Raw genomic sequence first — 23,531 nt, forward strand, 5'->3', positions numbered from 1 at the left:
AAAATGCAAACCAATGGACGCAGAAGTAGAAGACTATAATGTCACAGAGCACACGGTGTCTATTATTGTGTAGACATGTATAAATAAGAGCTTAATAAAGACGCTTCATTTCTTAAGAAATATGCATGTGGAGTGATCTTTATCAAAAGTAGAAGTCACATCTGTGGCTATACCATTGTACACCACAACTTTAAAAATCTATGGTGTGTGAGGCTGTGCAAATAAAGGGGGGCTTGTCCTTCATGAACCTGCTGTTGTGTTGCTTTTTGAGTGTTTGAACCCAGTGTGTGACAAACCATCTGTTGGGGGTTGTGGATTTGACACCTCAGCATTGTGAAAGTGGGGAAACACGCTTCTGGCTGAGCATAAGATTTCTGCTTACAACGTAGAATCTCAGTTCTAAATGAAATTCAAAATGTTTTTTGTAAGTGTGGCTAATGTATACTTTGACTTTTAAAAGCATACACACACACACAAGAACAACAACACAGAGAAAAAGAAGACGGGGTAGTTTACTACGCATCATAAAAACACAATCATTCATCTTCCAACTGTATCTTTCTGTTCTGACTTCAGAGTCCTTGTTTGTTTACTGCTCCGTACTTTGGGAGTCATACTGTTGTGATACTGGGAGAAAAGGGTAAGGTTTGATAGAATAAACCATTACACACAAAACTTCAAAAACCTAAAGAGTGTGTGAGACTGCTAGCTGTGTTGTCCAGCGATAAACTTATCTACAATGTGTTAGGGAAGAGTGACTTGTACTGCTGTCCCATTAAGCAATGGTTTAACAAATTTCACTGCAAACTATAAAAGGAATCTGGGTTTAAATAGAACATAGTAGTGTTGGATTAAGTGTAGGAAACACTAGCATAAGGTGTCTATGAAACAAATCTCCTTCAACATTCACAATGACCAAAGTGAGGACTACAGGCATTTCTCTCAGTCAACTGATTGTGTTTAGGGAAAAAGCAGCTAAATACACTGAGACTGCTCCACATTGTTAGTGAGCTGTGGGTTTCATCAAACTTGGAGTGAACAAAAGCAGAAAAACAGTAAAAAGATTCGGACATTGAAATTCTGGTTTATTTCATGAATACAATGAAACATTTTAGTCCACAGAGCAAAGTAGCATACATGATAAATGGATACACATAACACAGACAGTGAGGAGTAAAACTCATTGTCATACCAGACGTTATATTCTGTAAACTTAAAATAAACCCCAGAAATTAGAGTTTAGTGTTTTAAGTCTTCTATTAAAAAAACATCAGTCAACACTTCTTTCTCCTGGCAGTATTGCTGAAGTGACACTTTAACGACGCTTAAATTCACAGTCGTTATGATGATAAAACATGTTCTCTCATTAACAAATGTCTGCACTGTCACTTGTCATGAAAATCTCCAGAGCCAGGGTTCAAGCTTCCTCTTCAATCACCACTGATCATTATTAGAGCCCACAAAAGATTTTTCACATTATCCCCATAAACATCATGCGTTTATAGAAATCATAGTGACAGAAAGATTTAGATCTGACAATGTGCATGAACTTAAAATCTTTAGAGTTTCATAGTTCTAAAGTATAGAAAAGATTACATTTGTTCCAATGTATGAAATACACTTCTTGTAAAACAAAAAAAAAAAAGTTGATTCGAAATGCATTAAAAAAGCTCCTGGCATCACCTTTCTCCTGTACACACACACACACACACGCAGCATTATACACACCCACTCACTCACACACACACACACACACACAGCATTATACACACTCACTCACTCACACACACACACACACACACACACACACACACACACAGGGAGAGAGAGAGAGAGAGAGAGATCATTAATACAAAAGATTGCAGCAGATTTTGGATTTTCACTCTTTAATATGAACATAAAATTCATTCCAATTTTTTGCCTTTGCTTCAATGAAGATGTGTCTTTAAATCTACGATACCTTTCCTGTTCAGAAAGTTTGCTGACATAGCAAAGAAGTGGTTAGGGAACTCAGTAAGTATGAACAACAATAGCTTAGGGACACTTTCTCAAATAAAGAGGATTTCATCATCTGCATTTCGTGGAAAAAAAAGTGCCACATTAAAAACAAATCAGCAGATCCACAAATTATAGATACAGACTCTTTTCAGCTATAGAGGTAATTAATGGCATGCATTAGAGTGCATTGGTGGACACTTGGGCATCTTTTATTTAACATGGTTATACCATTGTGAATTTTGCTATATAAATATGCTCAAGAGTCTAGAGTGTGACATCCAGCTAAAATCGAAAATATATATTTTTAAATCAGTAACTTTGCAAATTTAGAGGAAATGTTTTTGGACAACAAATGAGTCGCCTTTTAAACAGGGTTTGAATAATTAGCGCTGACAGACAGACATACATACCGTGTGAAAGGATGTCCTGGAGCAGAGAAGCCCGCTGTACTGTTGCTTTTCTCTTATGCATAAGCAACGTCAGCATGTCAGAAACGCTCTGTGCGGGCAAAACCGGTTCCAATGCCCATCGAGGCATCAACTGGCCTTTCTGCCGGCTGGCTGGACCCTCAGCTTTCATGCTGGGATCTGCAGCACAACTTCGCACTGGCCACTGGGGCAAAACTGATTCTAAACTTTGAAGTACTAGTTTGGTTCTTCACTGCTCGCAGAGAAGTAACAATTAAAGAAAGTGATCCAGCACGAAACACAAATCAAACAGCACAGTCGGAATTGTCCACAACCGCGCTCAGTTTCACAAATAAACAAAAAACTTGCACCAGCTAGACAAAGGAGGGAAAACTGACATTGTAATAAATTAATCACGCTAAAGTCGCCTCTACACTTTTTTGGAAAGAGCCTTTATACATAGCATATGCCAAGCAGACTTAGTGCGAGATAAATAATATGTAGCCTTAAAATTTTACATCTAGAGTTTTATCAGTTTTATCAACAGAGGATCTATGAAACGAGCAAAGCTGACAGGTCTGAAGAGTACTGTGCATGCTCTCATGTCACAAGTTTACCAACATTTTCCAGAAAGACAGAAAGACAACGCAGTTAAAACCTGTAAAAATACTAAATTACGAGTTTCGCACTATGTTTCACCAAGTTAAAAAACAAATCCAGCAAAGCTGCTTCTACCGAAAGCATTTATCTTTCAGATCAGTGTCTCAAAAGCACCATTAAAAAAATGTGATCCTGCATTTACAAAAGTAACTCATTCACAGTGAAAACCAAAACGCACACAGCGTTTGATAAACGACATTAAAATAATGTATTGCACATCTATGTTTTAAAAATTGCATCAAAATTCAATGCGTATTTTCTCTAAAAATTTACGGTCGAATACACAAACTAACGTGCGGGTGTCAGGCTCAAGGATAGAGTTTGCTGGCTTTTATAAACCTTTATGCCTCTTCCCCCACCCCAAAGCACAGACCTCAAATTCGCCTTAACTATCCCCCTCCCCAAAGTGCAGTTGTTAAAAAACACACAAAATCTACCATTTCGGTTAGAGTGTGTAAAACACTATTGCAAAAGTAACTCCTGTTTGTATATATTCACACTGAAAACTAAAACGCATCGGCTGATAAACACTAATTAAATAATGCGTTGCACATCTGTGTTTTAAAGAATGTCTGGGAAAGCCCTCGCCTATTTTTGTTTTAATTATTTTAAATTTTAACTGAAAATGAATGCGAACTAACGGCGCTGTTCTTAGGTGAAAGGTTTTTTTGGGGGGGATGCAGTTATTTAATGAAAGGGATAAAAGTTTGGTCTCTCTCCACATCCTTATTCACCATTTCTTGAGATAAACAGCGTCTTAAAGTCTGAAACAGCCAACTAACTAGCTACTAACTGTAGAAAATCTGCTTATAAAACACACTGACGTTTCAGCTTGATTTTCTGACAACAAAAGTCTTTCTATAGAATAAAAGACAAAGTCATTCCTGTTTGTGTAAATTTACCGTGAAAAGCCCGAAATGCCTACAGCGGTTGATGAACCTTTAATTAAAAAAACACCCTGCTAGGAGGAGACAGAGCATGCGCAGTGGGACCGCAGGAAGCGTCCCTTTTCGGAAGAGTGAAAGCGCGTACATGAGAGTGCATGCGCGCGTGCTCGTACGTGCACAAGATGTCAGTTTTTAAGCTCGGCAAAGGGGGTGTGGGGGGCAATGCCCACAGGCAAAACCCCCCTCCCCTGACCCCCTGACCCCTCACCCCCCACCCCACACCCCCACCCCTCACCCCCCCCCCCCCCCCCCCCCCCCCCCCCCCAAATAGGTATCATATATATTCTTCTCGCGTCTCAGAAACTTCGGTGTTATATTTGACAGTTCAATGTCTTTTGAGAAACACTCTAAACAACTTGTCCAGAACTGTTTTTATCACCTAAGAAACATTTATAAACTCAGACTGCTGGTGTCAAAGGCAGAACTTGAGATGATTCATGCTTTTATCTCTTCTCGTTTGGATTATTGTAATGGTCTTTTTCCTTGTCTCAACAAATCCGCTCTGGATCGCCTTCAGTCTGTACAGAATGCTGCGGCAAGACTTTTAACTGGCACAAACAAGAGGTCACACATTACTCCAGTTTTGGCTTCTCTTCATTGGTTGCCAGTAAATTTTAGGGTTCATTTTATAATTTTAGTTGTAACTTTTAGAGCTCTGCACGGTGAAGCTCCCCAGTCTCTGACCTGTTGAAACCTCATGCTTCATCCCGAGCACTTAGGTCGTCAGGTCAAAGGTTACTGGTGGTCCCACTCGGTTTAAAACACGAGGGGATCGGGCTTTTTTCAGGCACCAAAGCTGTGGGACTCCCTGCCGTTGTCTTTACGCTGTCTAGACTCCACTGACTCCTTTAAAAAGCTGCTGAAGACATTTTTATACAAACAAGCTTCTAATTAATTTTTTCACTGTTTTATATTATTTTATTTGTATTTCTGATTTTATTGTGAAGCACTTTGTGATTTTTATCTGTGAAATGTGCTACATAAATAAATTTTACTTACTTACTACTTAGTAGTTAAAAGAAGTTTAACAGTTTCAGGGATAGAAAAAGGGAATAAAGAGTATACGCAGGAAGAAGAAAGAAACTTCAGCTTTTATCTTCAGAGAGAGTTGGAAAAGTCTCCTTCAGATTAAAATCACAAGGTAAACACCAAACCTGTAACCTCCACTGTTCACTGCGAGTTTATTTCAAGTTTGATATGTCAAAATGACCGTGCAGCATTGGTGACGTGTCCCACACAAACACGCTTGTTGTCTCACATGAAAAGATACTGAAAGCATGTTTTGTCATTTTAGATGTGAAGTCATAACACACAAGGACACAGAACTACAGTGATCCAGGAGGTGAGAGGTAATGAAAAACTCTGAAAATCCAGAATTCACATGAATCACATTTTTCTTAGTGCACCACAGGTGAAAACCCTCTGAAACAGTGAAAGAGTCCAAAAACGAAAGATAGTGTGTGTGTGTGTGTGTGTGTGTGTGTGTGTGTGTGTGTGTGTGTGTGTGTGTGTGTGTGTGTGTGTGGTTTTTTCCCTGGTTTTTCCCTTGGCCCAGTGAACAGGTGGGGAGCGGCAGGGAGTGGCGAAGCTGCCTAATGACCATCATCACTCACCTCTCTCCGACGCCGGGGCCAAATCAATGAAGCTCCGACACTTCTCACCTGAGAGGAGAGAGAAAGGGAGAGGAAGGAGAGAGGGAGATGTAGATGTAAAGAGGGAAGAAGAGGTGGAGGAAACAAGGTGAATCGAGTTGGGAATAAAGGGAGGGGGGGAGCAGGTGCAGAGGATGAGGCGATTAGTGGGCAGGAGACAAGGATGGAAATGAATGCACAGGCAGGAGAGAAAAGGATAAAATGAACGTTAGTGCGGCGGACTGATACGAGCTGAAACTACGTCAGGCTCACAAATAAAGACACAGTGACTCCTCAAGATGATCCTCTTCTGATGTTAAGCTACACACTGCCAGGCGTTATTAAGTAGTTTTAAAAGCTGTATTAGTCACATTCATTTGCTTTTGTTCCATCGCATTAAACAAAAGATGTTTATAGCACAGAGCTGGAGTCAGGATGAAAATCCCAAAGCAGAGAACTCAGTTAAATGATTAGAACGATCAGTTGATCCATTTTCTGACAAAGATCTGGGTCATGGTCACGAGGGCAGAGACAGCCACCCAGATCTCCCTCTCCACAGTCACCTCCTCCACCATTTCTAAGGGGACACCAAGGTGTAGCCAAGACACCCGATCTCTCCAGCAGTCTGACAAAACATCGCCTAGATGTCCTCCATTGTTGTGTTTTTGTTGCATACAAATTACGTCATGGGTTTTTCGAATGTATGTTTGTCACACTTAAGTTTCAGATCATAAAACAAATTCAAATATTAGACAAAGATAACAAACCTAAACACAAAATGCAGTTTCTAAACTATGGTGTTTATTATTAAAAAGAAAATAATCCAAACCTACGTGTCCCTGTCTGAAAAACTGATTGTCACCGACCCCGTCATAACATAAATTAGCTGTGGTGTATCACATCTTTGGAAAGCTGAATTCAGTGTTTCTAGCCACACCCAGGTCTGATTACTGTCATACCTGTTCACAATCAAGAAATCACTTAAATAGGACCTGCCTGACGAGGTGGAGCAGACCAAAAGATCCTTAAAAGCCAGACATCACGCTGGGATCCAAGGAAATTCAGGAAGAAATGAGTAACAAAGTAACTGAGATTTCTCTGTTTCTGCAGGCCAGAGTTCATGACTCCACCATAACAAAGAGACCTGGCCTGCATGGCAGAGTTCAAGCAGAAAACCAATGCTGAGCAAAAGGACCATAAAGGCTTGTCTTAGTTTTGCCAGAAAATATCTGGATGATCCCCAAAACTTTTGGGAAAATATTCTGTGGACTGACGAGACAAAAGCTGAAGTTTTTGGAAGGTGTGTGTCCCATTACACCAAACCATAATAGACCAGCAAGTCCACCTCTGACTAGGTCGATCCAGAGTCTTCATTTTGCTTTTCTTAAGCCACTCAAAGTCCTGACCTGAATCCGATTAAGATGCTGTGACATGACCTTTGAAGGCAGTTCATGTGTGGCTGAATTATAACAATTCTGCAAAGTTGAGTGGGCCAAAATTCCTCCACAGCTGTAAAAGACTCGTTGCCTCTTATCATGAATTAAAACTGGTAACAGCTGGTGGTTAGTTTGTGATATTAGTCATTACTCTGACCTAGATTTACTGCTCTTGTATTAAGGTTTGTCTCAGTGGCAGGTGGGTCACATATTAGCCTTAACACTTTGCATATGACTGGGTAGCATTAGGAATTTATATCCAACAGCATTTTTAGTTTATGTGTTTTTGAGTACAGTTTTTAAGGAAGTGCTTCGCTTTCTCTTGTATTTTGATCAGAGTGAGGATTTCGGGCAGGGTGGGCTCCATGGGATGTTCTGGGATTATTGAGAGTCAGAAAGAAGTGGGTACGGTCATTGGCTGACTAATTGTCAATTACAAGTTTGTCATGTGATTAAACTTTTCTTGCTCATGGTTGCTAACCTCTTCATAACTTTGTGATGTGGAGCGATACTGAATGTGTAAAAAAGAAAAAGTGTGACTCTTTCTCAGATTGTTCTAGTTTCAGTTTCGGGTGTCCTCTTTACTTCATTATATTTCTTCCTGGCACACTCGGGCCTCGGTGAGTTCATCAGAGCTCGTGGGACCCTGCAGGTCACAGATCAGCAGCCACAACATGAGCTATAATTCAGCCCGTGCAGTGTCACAGGCAGCAGGCAGGCCCATCTATAACCAGCCCAAACACCGACGCCCACACACGCACGGAGCCATACTCGCTGAACAGCAGATGAAGACACACTCTGTTTGTCACACTGATGCTGAGGACGATTTAGGTTTCCTGTGGTGAAAGAAAAAGAACAGAAACTCCATGTCAGTCCTGCAGACACTCTCTGAGATTCTGGAAGTGCCATTAACTCAACAGTGCATTCAGAAAAATAGCTTTTATGTTTAATTTGCACTTTTATTCTACAGTTACAGCTCACATGATTCTAACCTAGACAGCAATCGGCCGCATTCAGACTTGGCTGACAGCTATGATTCAGGGTCGGTCTGGCTGACTAAATTTAGCCATAGCTTCAGCTCACATGGACCAAATTTCAGGTGTTCTTTGGCAATTGGGTCACCTCTTAACCACAAAACACTTACCCCTGTCAAGCCCATCTCATGACTGATGGGCCATTTCCGCTTCTCCTATAACAGAATAAAAACGCTGCTGGAAATGAGCTGAATAATGACCCTTAACCTACTCCTTCCTGCCTGCTACCTGTTCTCCACCTGGTGCTTGTATCCTTCCTTCCTCTGTTCTCCCCTGGCTTCCTGTTGGGAACTAAACTGAAATAAGATTAAATGTATGACTGTAGCTAAAATCAGCTCTTTGATCGTTTCCTGTTAGCGATGCAGGATGCCTGTTTGACAGAATCTGAAGAGGATGGTTATATTTCATCTTTTCCAAGGTTAAATGTGAATTTTCTCACACCTTGGTGAGCTGAAGTGAAGCTGTGACGCAGCCAAAAGGTGAGCGTCTCAGCGTCTGATTAGGACATGAATCTAAAATGTAATTAAAGAGTGAGCGGGCTCGTCTGTGACCTGATGACAGGACTAACAGCACAATCAGTATTCCTACGCCTTCCTGCCGCACACAGAAGACCGCGCTGCTCTAAAATGTCAATTATCAAAAAAAAAGAGAGAAATTCACGCTCGCAGTCTATCAGGCTGTAATGAAACGGATCCATTTAAAGAAGCTTCAGGTGTCTTCTGTTGTAATTTTGGTTCACAGTCCCGGCTCTCACTTTTGCACCACTCTTTCATTATTCTCCCTTCTTGCAGCCGGCAGCTCTGCAGACTGTTTAATCAATGATCCGATGTCATTTGGGGGTTAATTGCAGCTGTAATGAGTATGAATGCTTTTGTGAAACAACACCTAATGTGCCATTACTTCTACATTTAAAACCGACCGTATAAAACGTCAGATTGAGAACGAACTTAAAGAACATAAAGGCTCCAGTCTCATTTCTGTGCTGATCCAACACCGCAGTTCAAAACTGGACGTGTCGAGTGATCGATGGACGTGACTGAGAAACTGAGGAACGCTGCACAGTCACACGATTATGACTTGCACGGCGTTAAAGCACATCGTCCTTTATCTGCGATTGTTTTTACTCTAATTGGATCATAAATTTCTAAATTAACACCACGTTTTATTCAATAAGACTTCAAACCAGCAACTGAGACCATAAACCCATCAGGAAAGTGTTTACTGAGCCCACAGAGCGAGGCACCGGACCAGTGGAAGCCCGAGGAGTTGCAGCATGGTGGTTAACTCTGTTGCCTCACAGCAAGAACGTCCACCATGTGGCCTTGTTCACTTTTTCCAGTGTTTGCATGGATTCTCTGCGGGTACTCCGACGTCCTCCCAGTCCAAAGACATACAGTTAGTGGGTTTAGGTTAACTGGTGACTCTAAAGTACCCACTGGGTGTGAGTGCGACTGGCTGTCTGTCTCTCTGTGTTGACTGGTGAGTGGCAGTGTGCAAGCTTAATGTTGTGAAGGACGGTGCTTTGAACTGAAACTACAAACTCTAACCTAATTAACTAACTGTGAGCGCCGAAATCAGGAGCAAAAGGAAAACATAAGGTTACACAAATAAACCCAAGACTCAGGACACTTTGTCTGCAATGGTGAGACGCTTGCAGCATCTGACAGAACATCAGTATTTCACACATTGCTCCATGCCAGAGTCCTCAGCAGCCATCCTGAGCCATCTCGCGTGTAACTGAATAATTTTTGTGCTCACAGATATGAAAACATCATCAGTCAGATCAGCTCCAAAGGTTTGGTGGATTTGCCTCAAAGCAACATTTTAAAGACTTTTTCCTCCACAGGTTATACTTCTACGTCACAGTCACACAGCTTCACTGAAGGCTCTATCCACGGCAACAACGCAATCAGCATCTCCAGCTCACCAGAGCACAACTAATGGTCTGATTCACGTTATGGGTACTGGAAGGGAAGAACAGTACTTTTACCTTCATCGTCACTACAGTAATGAGTAAATATGTCTGCACAAACCTCTGCTGTGCATCTTTGATAATGTGCCTGATCATTTTCAGATGCAACCTCCTTCAGCAGTGATGGTTTCCTGTGTGACTTCATCAGTCTGTCACATCACTGTGGAGGATTTTTGGCCCACTCTTCTTTACAGCGTCGATCAGATCATTGAGGTTTGCAACATTCATTTATGCACAGAAAAAACTGTGAAAAGGGCCCACCACAGCCTCTCAGTCAGGCTGAGGTCTGGATCACTGCAGCTCCTTCTTTTTTTTTAAGTTGGAAATGTGCTGCTGTGCTCGGGATCGTCGTCCTGTTGATGACCCAGTTTGCTTTAGCTGTGGGACACAGCCTCACATTTGGCTCTAGAACACTTTGGTGAGGTCACGGTACACTCAGTGACCGAAGGGGCCCAAATCATGATCGGTCCACCGCCGTGGTGAAGGCTGGGTTTGAACTTTGGCCTCATTGATCCTGAAGTCTTGTTGTTAGTTCAGATGCTGTCATGTTGTTTATAGAGAGAAGAGGTTTTCTCCTGCAGCCCTTCCACACAGCCATACTTGTTCCCACATAGCAAGTAGGTCTGGCCCAGGTCTGGCATCAAGCTGGCACTTCTGATTGACTACTGTCATGGCAGAGTGTATGTAAACCAGATGTGCGCCAGGTCTGGCAATGATGCCACTGCTTATGCGATGGCATGCCATATCTGGCCCGATTGTGGTTTAGTGTATGTGGCCCAGGCCCATAGAAAACAGGTCTTCCCCGGATCCGGCATCAAGCTGGCACTTCTAACCGCAATGATGCCACTGTTTATGTTCCTATTTTCCTATTTTCCTATTTTCGTTAGAAGACCCAAATGTCATGTTGCAATACTATACTGCTATGGTAGCCAACGTTTCAAATGCAGGTTTGACAGGTTTGTGAGTTTACACTTTATCCAAAACCTAGTGACAGTTTACTCATGTTTACCACTGGGTGGCTGTAGCTGAGGAGGTAGAGCAGGTCACCTACTGATCGGAAGGTTAGTGGTTTGATCCCTGGCTCCTCCAGTCTGCATGTTAAGAGTGTGAATGTGTATGAATGTAGTCAGGAAGCACTCAGTTTAGAGAAAGAGTGTGAATGTGGTATAGAGCACTTTAAGTAATCCGGGAGAACAGAAAAGCGCTATATAAGAATCAGTCTGAACAGAGTCTCATCATGTTACTTTTGCACTGTTTTGCATGTTCTGGCACATGTTGTTATTACATGGCTTGATTAAGATACACATTATTCTGACATCTGGGGCCAGAGCTGAGACTGTTCTGGGCCAGCACAGGGCCAGCAGTGTGTCTGCAACTGGCCCGTGGCTGCACACAACTTACACATGGCCCACATACCGCAAAGAATGACGGCCCTTTGGTGGCCCAGATCAGGTTTGCCAGAGGTAGTCCACATATGGGCCAGCACAGGACCACCAGTGTGTCTGCAACTGGCCTTGTGCTGGCCCATGTGTGGGCCACCTCTGGCAAACCTGATCTGGGCCACCAAAGGGCCGTCATTCTTTGCGGTATGTGGGCCATGTGTAAGCACATTGTGTGGGCCAGATCCGGGCCATACCAATTTTGCTATGTGGGTTCAGTCTTTTTCTAACTGTGCTGTCCTGAACCATTAAACTGGCCTGTAGAGTCTTTGATGGAGCTCTTGGGTTTGTTTGCAGTTTCTCTGAGTATTACGCAGTCTGGTCTTGGGGTGAAACAGGTTCTTCCTTCTACAATATAATAAAAAGAGATAAAAGACATGAAACAGGCTGCTAAAAGGCTCAAACAGTGACAGTGAGGATTTCACAGAAAGGTCACGTCGATGTAAATTGAACTTTTTTGCAAATTAAAGCCTCTTTTTGGAGCGGCCGACTCTGTTCTCATTACTGCTGTCACTGCGAGATGAGCTCCTTATGAGTCTGTTTGCCAGTCGTGCCAGATTGAAGTGATGTAATGAAGTGAATAAGCCTCGCTGAAGCTTTCATGACGCCATGGCTGCATGCTTTCACTTAACCTCTTATTGCCTGGGTGGAATACAGCATGTCTGGATTCAGATGCGATACCAAATCATAGTCAAAGAAGGTTTAAAAGTTCAGTGAAGTCTGAATTGACGGCGAGACTCCAACATGAGTTTCCCAGCAGGGTGTTCGAGGAGCAGGAGAACAGGGACAGTGAGGAGCAGCACAGTGAGACTGATGAAGAGAAGCAGTAAAGTCGTACCACAGGCTTCGGTAACTCTGGGATTGGCCCCTTCTGAAGCAGTCCAAAGCTCTGAGATGATGGCTGTTTTTAAAGGAAAAAATCCCACTGAATCATTTATTTCCCTCCATGTGTCATTTTTCACAGTAGCTCCAAAGTACGGACCTTTCATAGGAAAGCAGACTGATAAATAATTACTGTGTAGTGCTTGGATAAGTTTCACACAAGCAGAAAAGCTTGAATTATTAATTCAATTATTAATCTATTTTTAATAATAAGCTGCTGTAATATACGGATCAGCTGTGCAACAGGTCACATATAGCTCCAGCTCCAATGGCGGATGGCCACATATTCCAATAATGAGCTCAGCGTATGTGCAGCCATCAAACACACCAAACAAGGAGGCGTTTCTAATATGGAAAATGGCTTGTTTCAGGTAGAGGATGAATTGGCCCACTTTCTAATAGAGCTACACTGAGCACAGCAGGTCTGCTTTACAACAATTACAAATATTTTTTCAAACAAATATTAAAAGAAGAAAAAATAATTTTACTAAGTAATACTAATAACACACAACAGAATATTCAGTACTGGTGAACTTAAGGCCCATATGTTTGTTAAAGTATCATCAGAGATAAGGATCGGCGTGATCATTTTAAAAGTGGATCCTATTTACAAGTCCATGGCACGCAGGTGTGCTGAATGCAAAAAATAGATAAAGATGTTGAAACACTTCTTCTAAGAAATTCATGACATTGTGATGAATGAATAAAATACTGTTGTTTTTTCGGTGGCGTTACATAGAGCTCAAAGTGGTTAATCTTTTTCAAAATGAGCTATCAGCCATCAGCAGCTATCACAATGGCACACAAACGTTTTCTAATAATTTTTTAATTAGCGTGTTATAAAAGGAGCAGAACAGAGCATCAGATTAAGGAACCTCGTCACCTGAAAAATTTGGAATAATCTCTGAGTCGACCTGATCCCAGTATCATTCTCCAATCTGTGATAAAAACATGGTTATCAGACATCATGTCACACACACACACACACACACACACACACACACACACACACACACACACACACACACACACACACACACCTGTCCCTGATGAATGTCCTTACAGACACTTTTTGTATTTATCACCTAAACTTCTGAGCACGGAGTCACATTGGGAGTATTATAACTGTGCACCACGTGTTGGTTTAGTATGCTGGTTTAGAACTATTGCAGATCAGTTTCACATTATAATTAAGCAACAGTATCAGACTGTTACCATGGCTGCACAGGGGTACTGACTGTGCTGTACGGTGTGTAAATTTGGCTCCAATATTATATGTTTTGATCGGTTTGTGTCTTAAAAGCCCTTTTTAATGGTTTCCATAATGAATTTGTGCGTGCGTGTGTTTTTGTGCGTGTGTGTTTGTGTGTGTGTGTGTGTGTTTGCGCGCGTGCTTGTTTTTGTGCGTTTGTTTTTGTGCGCGTGTGTGCGTTTGTTTTTGTGCGCGTGTGTGCGTTTGTTTTTGTGCGCGTGTGTGTGTTTGTTTTTGTGCGCGTGTGTGTGTGTGTTTGTGCGCGCGTGTGTGTTTGTTTTTGTGCGCGTGTGTGTGTTTTTGTGCGCGTGTGTGTGTTTGTGCGCGTGTGTGTGTTTGTGCGCGTGTGTGTTTGTGTTTTTGTGCGCGCGTGTGTTTGTGTTTTTGTGCGCGCGTGTGTGTGTGTGTGTGTGTTTGTGCGTGTGTGTGTGTGTTTGTGCGTGTGTGTGTGTGTTTGTGCGTGTGTGTGTGTGTGTTTGTGCGTGTGTGTGTTTGTGCGTGTGTGTGTTTGTGCGTGTGTGTGTTTGTGCGTGTTTGTGCGTGTGTGTGTTTGTGCGTGTGTGTGTGTGTGTTTGTGCGTGTGTGTGTTTGTGCGTGTGTGTGTGTGTTTGTGTGCGTGTGTGTTTGTGTGTTTGTGTGCGTGTGTGTTTGTGTGCGTGTGTGTGTGTCTCACACATGCGCCCTGCAAGCTGGTACGTTTCTCTCAGCTGTGTGGACGGGTTGTTTAAGTTGTGGCTGTTCCCTCTCATCTGTTGTGTGCAGTTTCATCAGGAAGTTGCATAACTCACATACATTTGTAGAATTATATTATATCTTGGACTCTAGTAGCTTAAAAGTAGGATCGATAAGATGTAGACAGGCAACCAGAACTTCAATCCCAAACAGGAAGCTCCAACAGAACAAAAACAAACACTTGAGTTAGCTGAGGTGAAGCCTATCAGACAGCTAGCAGCTCCAGCTGCCTGTGTCACCATCCACCTGTCAGTCAAAAAGACCACGCCCATAATAATGCAAACTTTATACAGAGGAATTCACCCTCGTACAGCTGTTATAGATGGAGAAATTATCTGTAGAGACCAAAACTGTTTCTGTATCAGGCTGTAAACATGTTTATTTCTGCTGTGAAGTTGAACATTTGAACATGGGAGTCTATGGGGACTGACCTCTGCTGGACACTAGAGGTACTGCAGCTTTTGGCGCTTCTCTGTTGACTTCTTGAGCTTTCAGTGAACAACACGAGCAGTAACACAGAACACAAAACTGATAAAAGTGGTGTAAAAATATTATAGAGAATATTACTGCAAACAAAGGTAACCGAGAGTCTGCTTAAATCTGTGACAGAGAGTGTCATATTCACACAGTAATTATGTATAATGATAATTACATGTAATTTTAATTAAGTCCTAACATCTTTGGAGGTTAATCAATGTTAATTAGTGATGCTCTCGGTGTCTCCATCACCTCCTCAGGATGATCTCACTCGTAATCCTCAAAGGTGATGCTAATAACGTGTTTTATTTCTGTAAAAACAAACTGAGAGTGAGAGCAGCAGAGCGAAGTCAGAGAAGAAAAAGGAATCGATGGCTGAGAGAGGGAGTCACACTGTAAAATTTTATTATCATAACTCTCCGCTCAGCGATGCCAGAATGCCTTTTTATCCAGCACTGCTCGGCGAACCACACTGTAATAAAGATACAGGCCTTTAGCTCGCAGACCAATCACACTGAAAGGAGAAAGGACCGGTTACTGACAGGCAATTCATAATGAGTTATACTCAAACAGATGTTTGATTTTTTTAAAACAAAAACTCAGAAAAAGTCCCGTCAACAGCACAGTGAACACAGTCTGTCTGCAGACTGGGAAATAATCGATACTTTACAGACTGATTTGTGTTCTTAAAGACAGTTTTTGTCCTCTTTTAATTTATGAACATCTTTTATGATGTCATTCAACTTGTTTTTGGCTCTAATTTGGAGCCACATCAGTTCCGAAAATCCAAGAATTTCACTCATTAAACTGGAGCTCAGACTTCCTGGACGGTGCTCCAACAGCACAAACACAGTCCAGAGGTCCAGTTCAGGGACTCCAGTTAGCTGAGGTGAAGCCGAGCAGACAGCTAGCAGCTACAGCCGCCTGTGTCGCCACCCACTAACCAGAGCTGCCATGCTCCTAAATTTATGCCTTAACAAAATCCAAATAGATGCATTATAAAAACATTTCCCCTGTACGGCTGTGATGGTCTAAAACAATGAGCCATTACTGATTTCTGACTTCATACTAGACTCTAACCTCAGTCTCCTGTGTGACAGTCCTACATTTAACCCCATTCATCCACCTGGAGCTTCCCACTGGACTCATGTTAACGTACACAAAGTGCAATTGAAATTGTAGAAGTGCAAACACCTCATACCAAAACAATGCACCTTGAACCCACACAGAAGAAATGATTTTTACTCCTGCTTTGGTTAGCATTAACCTGATGTTAGCAACAGCTAATGCTTAACACGTGCAGACAACAGGAAACACTTGGATAAAGTACAGCAATCTTTTCCCTCTCAGGGACCAGAGCAGGCTTGTTATAATGACCCAGTGACACTGATGTTATTGCACTTAGTCTAAAGGTTCTGCAGCACATCTCGGCCACACAGCAAAGCTTCATCCCAGCCTCTTCATTAAACTGTCTGGAATCACTGCAGCAGCCTTCATGGTGGGAAAACATGTTAGGTTTATGAATTATGATCCACAGCCCCCCAGTACTACCACACATCAACAGGTTTAAGTCCTCTTTATCATTAACAACACAGGGAGAGCCAAAGAATGAGCCAAGATTAGTTTTATATGCATCACCAATCAGCAGCTCGAATCTGTGAGGAAAAAAGACAAAAATCCACAACCCTTTGGTCCAAACATCAACTTTATCATCCAGGCCAAGCTGCAAATCAGCACGTGCTGCGTCACGCCAAAGAAGTCGTCCAGACAAATAAACTACGTATACTTGTTTTATCACAGTCGAGACAGCCAGCATCTCCAGCATTCTGAATTTGTTCCAGAACTGAGGAAACAGCTGAATAAAACATTGGGCTTGGCAGGAAATCCACCATATTTTCTGCTGCTGGGCTTTTCTGTAGAGTTCATCATCACTGGGACAGAAGAAAACACACACGCACGCACACACACACGCACGCACACACACTTATTCAAACTCTCCGGCTCCTCCCAAAGCTCCGCGCTGTGTCACAGGTGTTTGCGTACCTGATCTCAGGTAACACTCTCTTTGGTCTGTTACGCATCAGCGCGGGAGGTTAAATGAGGAGGCGGGTATGATGTTGAATCTTTATCAGCTGATAATTAAACAGCTGGTGTTTGGAGTTGCTTTCATCATTATTCAGCCTCTGCAGCGCATGTATAATATCTGCTTATTAATGTGGGTTGTTTACATGGTTTGATTAAAGTCGGCACACGCTCGGTTCAGCCATCAGGACTAGTAAGAGTGACAGGCGCTGTAAACATTTTTAAAAAGTGCAAATACAAATTATCAGTGGTCTTCAACTCAGTTTGAATCCAATCACCTCAACTGGCATTCCTCAACCTAACCAAGAAGTTTTAGCGCCCAGCGCCTCAGTCACACCGGCCTACAGACGGTGCATGGTGTTGGACCAAAAACTTCCTCCAGGAACTGTTTGAGGTTTGTAAGGAGGGTCTGCAGGCAGGTGAGGCAGGAAGGTAAGACTCCTTGAAAGAATCCTTAACAGGGAAGTATTGACTCAGAGACGACAGGTGAGCAAGTTCAGGTAAGTTTCAAGACCAAAGTGGGAATCAGACTTTACCCCAAGACCCAAACACTACAAACTGATTCCAGTGACACCAACTACATGCACAATGTTAACGAGACTAAAAAAAACTGATGCAAGCTGGAAATGGAAACTGTCGCCTTCAAAATAAAAGCTGCATCTTTCGAAACGTGTTCATTGAGAGTCCGCTGGGGAGTGTTTCCATGCAAGCTCCTGCTGAGGTTGGTGCACCACACGCTTTGCAACCAGTTTCACCCAGCAACAACAGACTAGTTGGCAAATACACATTTATCGATAGCAACATGTGGTTGCTAAATTTAATCAGGCAAAAAGAAAGTGGAAAAACAAAGCAGAGCAAAGAGAAATTTTAGTGCAAATCCCAAAGTTTTCAAAGACAACAAATAATTTAGACTGGATGTTGGGATTGATCTAAAATACAAAAAGATGAATGCATAAAATCTTTGATGAAAATGCAGCTTTGGGTTTAAGTCTAATAAAATGTGCATTCCTGTTGGTGAGAGCAGGGCCGAGAGCAAAAATGTAAACACCCTGTTAAACAAAAAAGGTGCTGCTCCACCAGCAGCTTCTGTTCCAGTGTTGGTCTCAGTGTAAACATCCTGTAGATTTAATGAAGAGCTAGAACAAACCGATCCTTTCAGAATGTGAGGGAGGAATTTAACAAGCTTAAGCTTCGGGGCGTGACAGGATGTGTGTTTGTTCAATACTTGATGTGCTGGATGGGAGACTTTCTTAGTTTTGTACTTACTGCGATCTGAGCTGTCAGAGCTCAGTTTGAGTCGATGTATTAACAGAAAATTTAGAGCAGATTAACAGATTCAACCTTCCTGAGGCCGAATCTGCAACACTCCTGCTCACACCGTGCAAGGCCGCTGAACAGCCACTAGATGGAGCTCAAACTGACTGCAGATGTTAGGCTAAGTGAAGCCAGATAAGAAAGTTATCCTGGGTATGTTGAAGTTTGTAGCACAGCCCCCAGATATCCTCTGTCACAGAGGAGAGACCTCTGACATCAAATAATGCAAAGAAAGATGCAAAGCTCAAAATTAAAACTAACTAAAAAAAAGCTTGTGTCTAAATAAACTCATAAATAACTTATTTTAAGTCATGCTTGAGGAGATATGAGCGTTTAAGTCTCAGTTACATTAAACCATATTCATGTATATTATGTATTAAACATGAATAATAGTTTTTAGGTGCTGTGATGTTTAAAAATGCTCCCCTGGTCTCAGCTTTCCTGTCCTCGATCCACCTTCCTATCGCAATAAAAGCTAAAAGACCAAATAACATTAAAAACACAAGGAGGCGCTACAGGAAGAGCTTAAATATGAGTTTCTCGTTTCTGCTTCCGAAGAATTAAAGGATCCCTCACATGTGGGTTAGTGGTGGTCATCAGTGAGGACTTAAGGCCTCAGGCTGAGCATTTTATTTCCTATTTGTCTCTGATGTGAAAAAGTCTCACAGAGAAATAAGGTTAAAAATGCATTCACATTCTGAACAATGCCGCGTGCCACTGATGCAAATAATGATTCTTTACAGTTACAGGATTATAGAAAATCTGCTGGTTTTTTACACTTTAACTTCACAGATGCTGCTGCTCCTGCACGGTTCATTCATTCGCTCTGGACTTTAAATGTGGAGAAGAAGGAAAGCTCATAATATCAGTTAAACAGATACACACTAACACACACACACACACACACACACACACACACACACACACACACACACACACACACACACACACACACACACACACACACACACACACACACGCATGTGCGGGTTTGCTATCCTCGTGGGGACATCCCATGGACATAATGCTTTCCCTAGCCGCTTACCCTAACCCTAACCATCAAAAATGAATGCCTAACCCTGACCCTTACCCTAAACCTAACCATAACCTAATTGTAACCCTGACACTACAACTACATTTTGAGTGTGAAAATTGCTTTCAACCCCGTGGGGACCTGGACTTGGGTCCCCACGGTGCAGAAAGTCCCCACCAGGATAGTAAATGTCAGGTTGTGGTCCCCACCAGGATAGTAGAAACCCGTACACACACACACACACACACACACACACACACACACACACACACACACACACACACACACACACACACACACACACACACACACACACACACACACCTCTGTGTCCCTGGGATGTTTATTTACTCTCACAGAGTTACAGCGCACAGATCCACACACCGACTGTTTTGTCCTCTTCACTCCCACTCATCTCTGCACAGAACAGATCCTGTTTGTTTGTTTGTTTGTCTACAGCTTCTCACATGGGACAAAATATCAGAAACACTTACAGGACCCACAGAGGCAAAGCTCACTGTAGACTTCACAGCTAAAGCTCCAAGTAATGGGGATCAATCCGCAGCTGAAAGTAGTCCCTGACAAACAGAGGTTTCTCCTGTTTGGTCAAAAACTGCACTGTGGAGCAGTTTTAGGAAGTTCATCACAAAGATGGAAACAGAGAAGGAAAGTCAGAAAGTAGAGAGACACTGGCTGAGGTAGAAACAGTTTTCTTAATAAGAGTCCTGACAGATATGGAAATGTCTGCGAGGGAGCCACAATAAGTCTCACCGGATTATCTAAATACTAAGAACAATGCTTCAGAGTTATTGCCTCTTTTGGCAGAGGATACATTAGACCCTCCTTTATTGAAAGGTAAGGAGATGACACCATCCCACAGTTCAAAGCCGTCCACCATCAGAGCATTCACAAAAACAATCTGATCAGTGATCTGTGTTTTTCATCCCCTGCCATCTTCCATTCAAAAGGCCAGAAGTTAACTTTGAGTTATTAAAACCTGCTTGTTATGAAGTTTGTTTCCCCTGTGAAGCACTTTGTTTGGCAGCTTTAGAAATAACTGTCATGAGGCAGAGTGCAGAGGTGAGGCAGAATAATTCAACAGGAAGCCAGCTTCAGCAGCTGAAAACAAAGTCCAGGAAACAAACTGCTGGAACTATAAATCCAAAAACACAGGAGAGGAAAACCAGGAGATTGGAGAGGGCAGCACCTCCTCAACACACCGTTTGGATAACATGGACGCAGTTACAGCGAAAAGTCCCACTGGTATGAGCTTCTATGTGAGGGCGTCCAGCACATCACCTGAGTGCCTCCTCACTGTGGACTGAGGGAAAATAAGTGATTTGAAGACGTGAACTTTTAATTTTTGAGTTTTCCATTAAACGTCTCATCAGCAGGAAGAGAAAATGTGAGCAGAGAGCCTCATGTGTTATTTATTTATTTATTTATTTATGTTTTACCTTTATTTAACCAGGAGGTTCACAAAGAAACCCAGCCAAGACAGCAGCCATGATGCAAACATGCTAAAAATGCACCAATTGCAACAGAAAATTCAAGATTTACAACAATTTATACAAAATACAAACACCCACAACAAAACCCACCAGAGACCTCACAAGAAAAACATTCACATCTCCTTCACTGCACTCCTTATGATGCTTTTCAATTCAGCAGCAGGTATGCTGAATGTGTTTAAGCTTAGATCTTTCTGCTTTTCTGAGGAACTAACCAGAGCAGAGAAGAGTATGCAGATAAATGGGGACGTTCTTTTTAGAGTTCCAGCTTCAGTCATATTCATCACCCAGCTCTTCACATCTATCCAAAACAGTGTGAATACATCAAAGATGTTTGCACAGAGCAGACCCACACCAGCATCATCCACCATCACATGAAAGGTTAAAGTCTCAGTGCAGCCACACTCTGTTCCTAACTGATGAATTCTCCCTCACCTCATGATGTTTTCCATCTAGGATTACTTGACTTCAGACGTGGTTTGGAGTGAAGGTTTTGTGCTCCTTTCTGGCACTAACAAATTCCCTGAATTCTGTCAACTTTTATCTTTATGACAAGAAGCACAGGCCGAAGAAAAAGCATAAAAATATTTATTTTCAATTTAAATCTAAAAATGTTCCATTTGTTGTCCTGTTATTGAGGGAAACGGATTTAGAAGCTCAATTTCTGCTTGAAAAATGAGAGCGCATTGACTTAAATTGTCCACATCGATCAGCGTGCAATGAGTGAGAGCAGTGTGCTCTGAACGCACCACATCTTATCATTTTAAAATTCTGTCCAAAGACTAAACATCAGTGCGGCTCAAACTCGAAGTGAAAACAGGTTTTACGCACAAACATTTTCCTTTGGTTGTGCGTAAAAATGACGTGACTGGCCTGTTAGCTTTAATTTCAGGGGTACATTGTCTGACCTGTTACTGCAGGTGAGCTAAAAAATAAAATAAATAAAAGCTGAAGTGAAGAGGAGAAAGTATTCCAGATACATCACACTCATCTTAAAGCCAACACTGCTCTAGTTTTATTTTCTCTTAACAACTTTAAGCGACCCCAGAATCTCCCCAGCCTCTCGGACTGATGGACCCACCTGACTCGTGGATGTTCTCCTCGCAGGAGTACCAGATGCCCGTATGGAAGCGGCGGAAGAGGAAGCGGTCGTCCCCGGTCTCCCAGCTGTAGTGCACTTTGTTCTGGTCCGTCTCGTTCACGCCGTAGTCGATGCAGTTGTGGTGCCGCTGCTTGCTGCAGTTGGGCTTGGGGACGCGCTGGGTGCCCTCGCACCAGTACGTGGTGATGAAGGCGGTGGTGGAGAAGAACAGGGCCACCAGGTTCAGACCCACCGACAGCAGCGCGCGGCATTTCCGCGTCGTCTTCATGATCTCGGAGCGAGCGGCCGCGTCCCCGCAGGCAGCGAGAAAGTTCATCCAAGAAGGAGTGCGAGGAGGTCAGACGAGGAGGAGGAGGAAGAGCGGCATAGCGCTGCGAGGACGCACAGAGAATTACGCGCGTGTCCTCTCTGTGCCAGCGTGTCCTCAGTGAGGAGCTCCGGACCCAGAATTTAAATCTTCCATCAGCGTCACAACTGAGAGCTTCCGGCCTCGGAGAGGAGACGGGGAGCTGCTCCTCCGTCACAGAGCAGGAGGCTCACTGAGGAGACGTGATGCTGAGAGCGGAGCACCTCTCTCTCTCCTGCTCTCCCTCCCTGCGTGTGCGTCATCACAGTGACCGGTCACCCAGACAGCTCACACCTCAGCCACACCTACTCCCGTTTTCCCTTTTAGAAATCAGTCATTTTGCATCTTTTGGTATTAAATCTGTGACTCTTTATGGGGGTGTTGATTCCATCACAAAGAAACCCAGCTCAAATAAGACAGCAGGTAATTTGATATCATTTTGTTTGATGCTACCTGCATCTCCTCTCCACCTTCAAGGTGTCCTGCGAAAGTCAGAGATCTAATTTTAGTCTCATTTCAGAGACAAAGGGTCACAGATGCCAACAGACTCAATAAACTGATAAACTTTTAATGACAACATGTGCATTAGGAGGTTGGAGAGGTGCGGCTCCAGTTTGGGGCCACTGTGTTTCGCACTTTTGTGAATTTTTTCCTCTGGCTTATTATGTTAATTTACACTCTTAGTTTAATTTAATCTGTTTTGTTTATTTATTTAAATTATTTTATTTATTCATTCATTTTGCTTTCACTTGACCTTCCTGGTTGTCACTGGAAGGTAAAAACTGCGTAAACATTTGGTTTAAGCTCTAACAAGCGCCTGTGGTTTGAGGTTAAAAAAAGTTTTGGCAAAAGGGCAGGAACAGCTCGACAACCAACTCACAGTTAGTATTACTGTAACGTTGTAGAAGTGAGAACCCAACCGTGACATCTTAGCCAGTAACACAATGACCCAGTAATGCAGTGAGTGTATGTAAACACAGTGTTACTGGGTCAATCCAAAACAAAATCCATCATAAATGGAAAAACCCAAAGATGAGCTGATTTTTTTATTATAAAAACTTTTGCATATCAAATGAAGCCAAGTTAAGTTTTACCTGCATATAAATGATGACAATAAGAGCCCCCATAAAAACATCTGCAAGGTTAAAATTTGATGCTTTTTAAGTACAGTAGATGCCCACGTGAAATTTCCAGGACTGAAAAAACACTTTTAGGCTCTGTTAAAAACTGTGAATGTCATCAAATCAGTTTTTCTCCACATGTCACAATGCAAAAG

The 23,531-nt window shown here is 42.5% G+C and overlaps 1 protein-coding gene across 1 annotated transcript in view; it reads right to left on the reverse strand.

Annotated features, from left to right (window-relative positions):
• Positions 1 to 22,475, reverse strand: part of gsg1l (gsg1-like) — a 52,808-nt gene extending 30,333 nt beyond the window's left edge. Inside the window, exons 1-2 of the mRNA XM_063472477.1 lie at positions 21,889 to 22,475; positions 5,626 to 5,673 (exon numbers count right to left, since the gene is read on the reverse strand). Coding sequence (XP_063328547.1) covers positions 5,626 to 5,673; positions 21,889 to 22,225 — 385 coding nt within the window. The 5' untranslated portion in view covers positions 22,226 to 22,475. The remainder of the gene's footprint in view (positions 1 to 5,625; positions 5,674 to 21,888) is intronic.
• Between the last annotated feature and the right edge of the window lie 1,056 nt (positions 22,476 to 23,531).

Source organism: Pelmatolapia mariae, linkage group LG4, assembly GCF_036321145.2.
Source record: "Pelmatolapia mariae isolate MD_Pm_ZW linkage group LG4, Pm_UMD_F_2, whole genome shotgun sequence".
Lineage (NCBI taxonomy): Eukaryota > Metazoa > Chordata > Actinopteri > Cichliformes > Cichlidae > Pelmatolapia > Pelmatolapia mariae.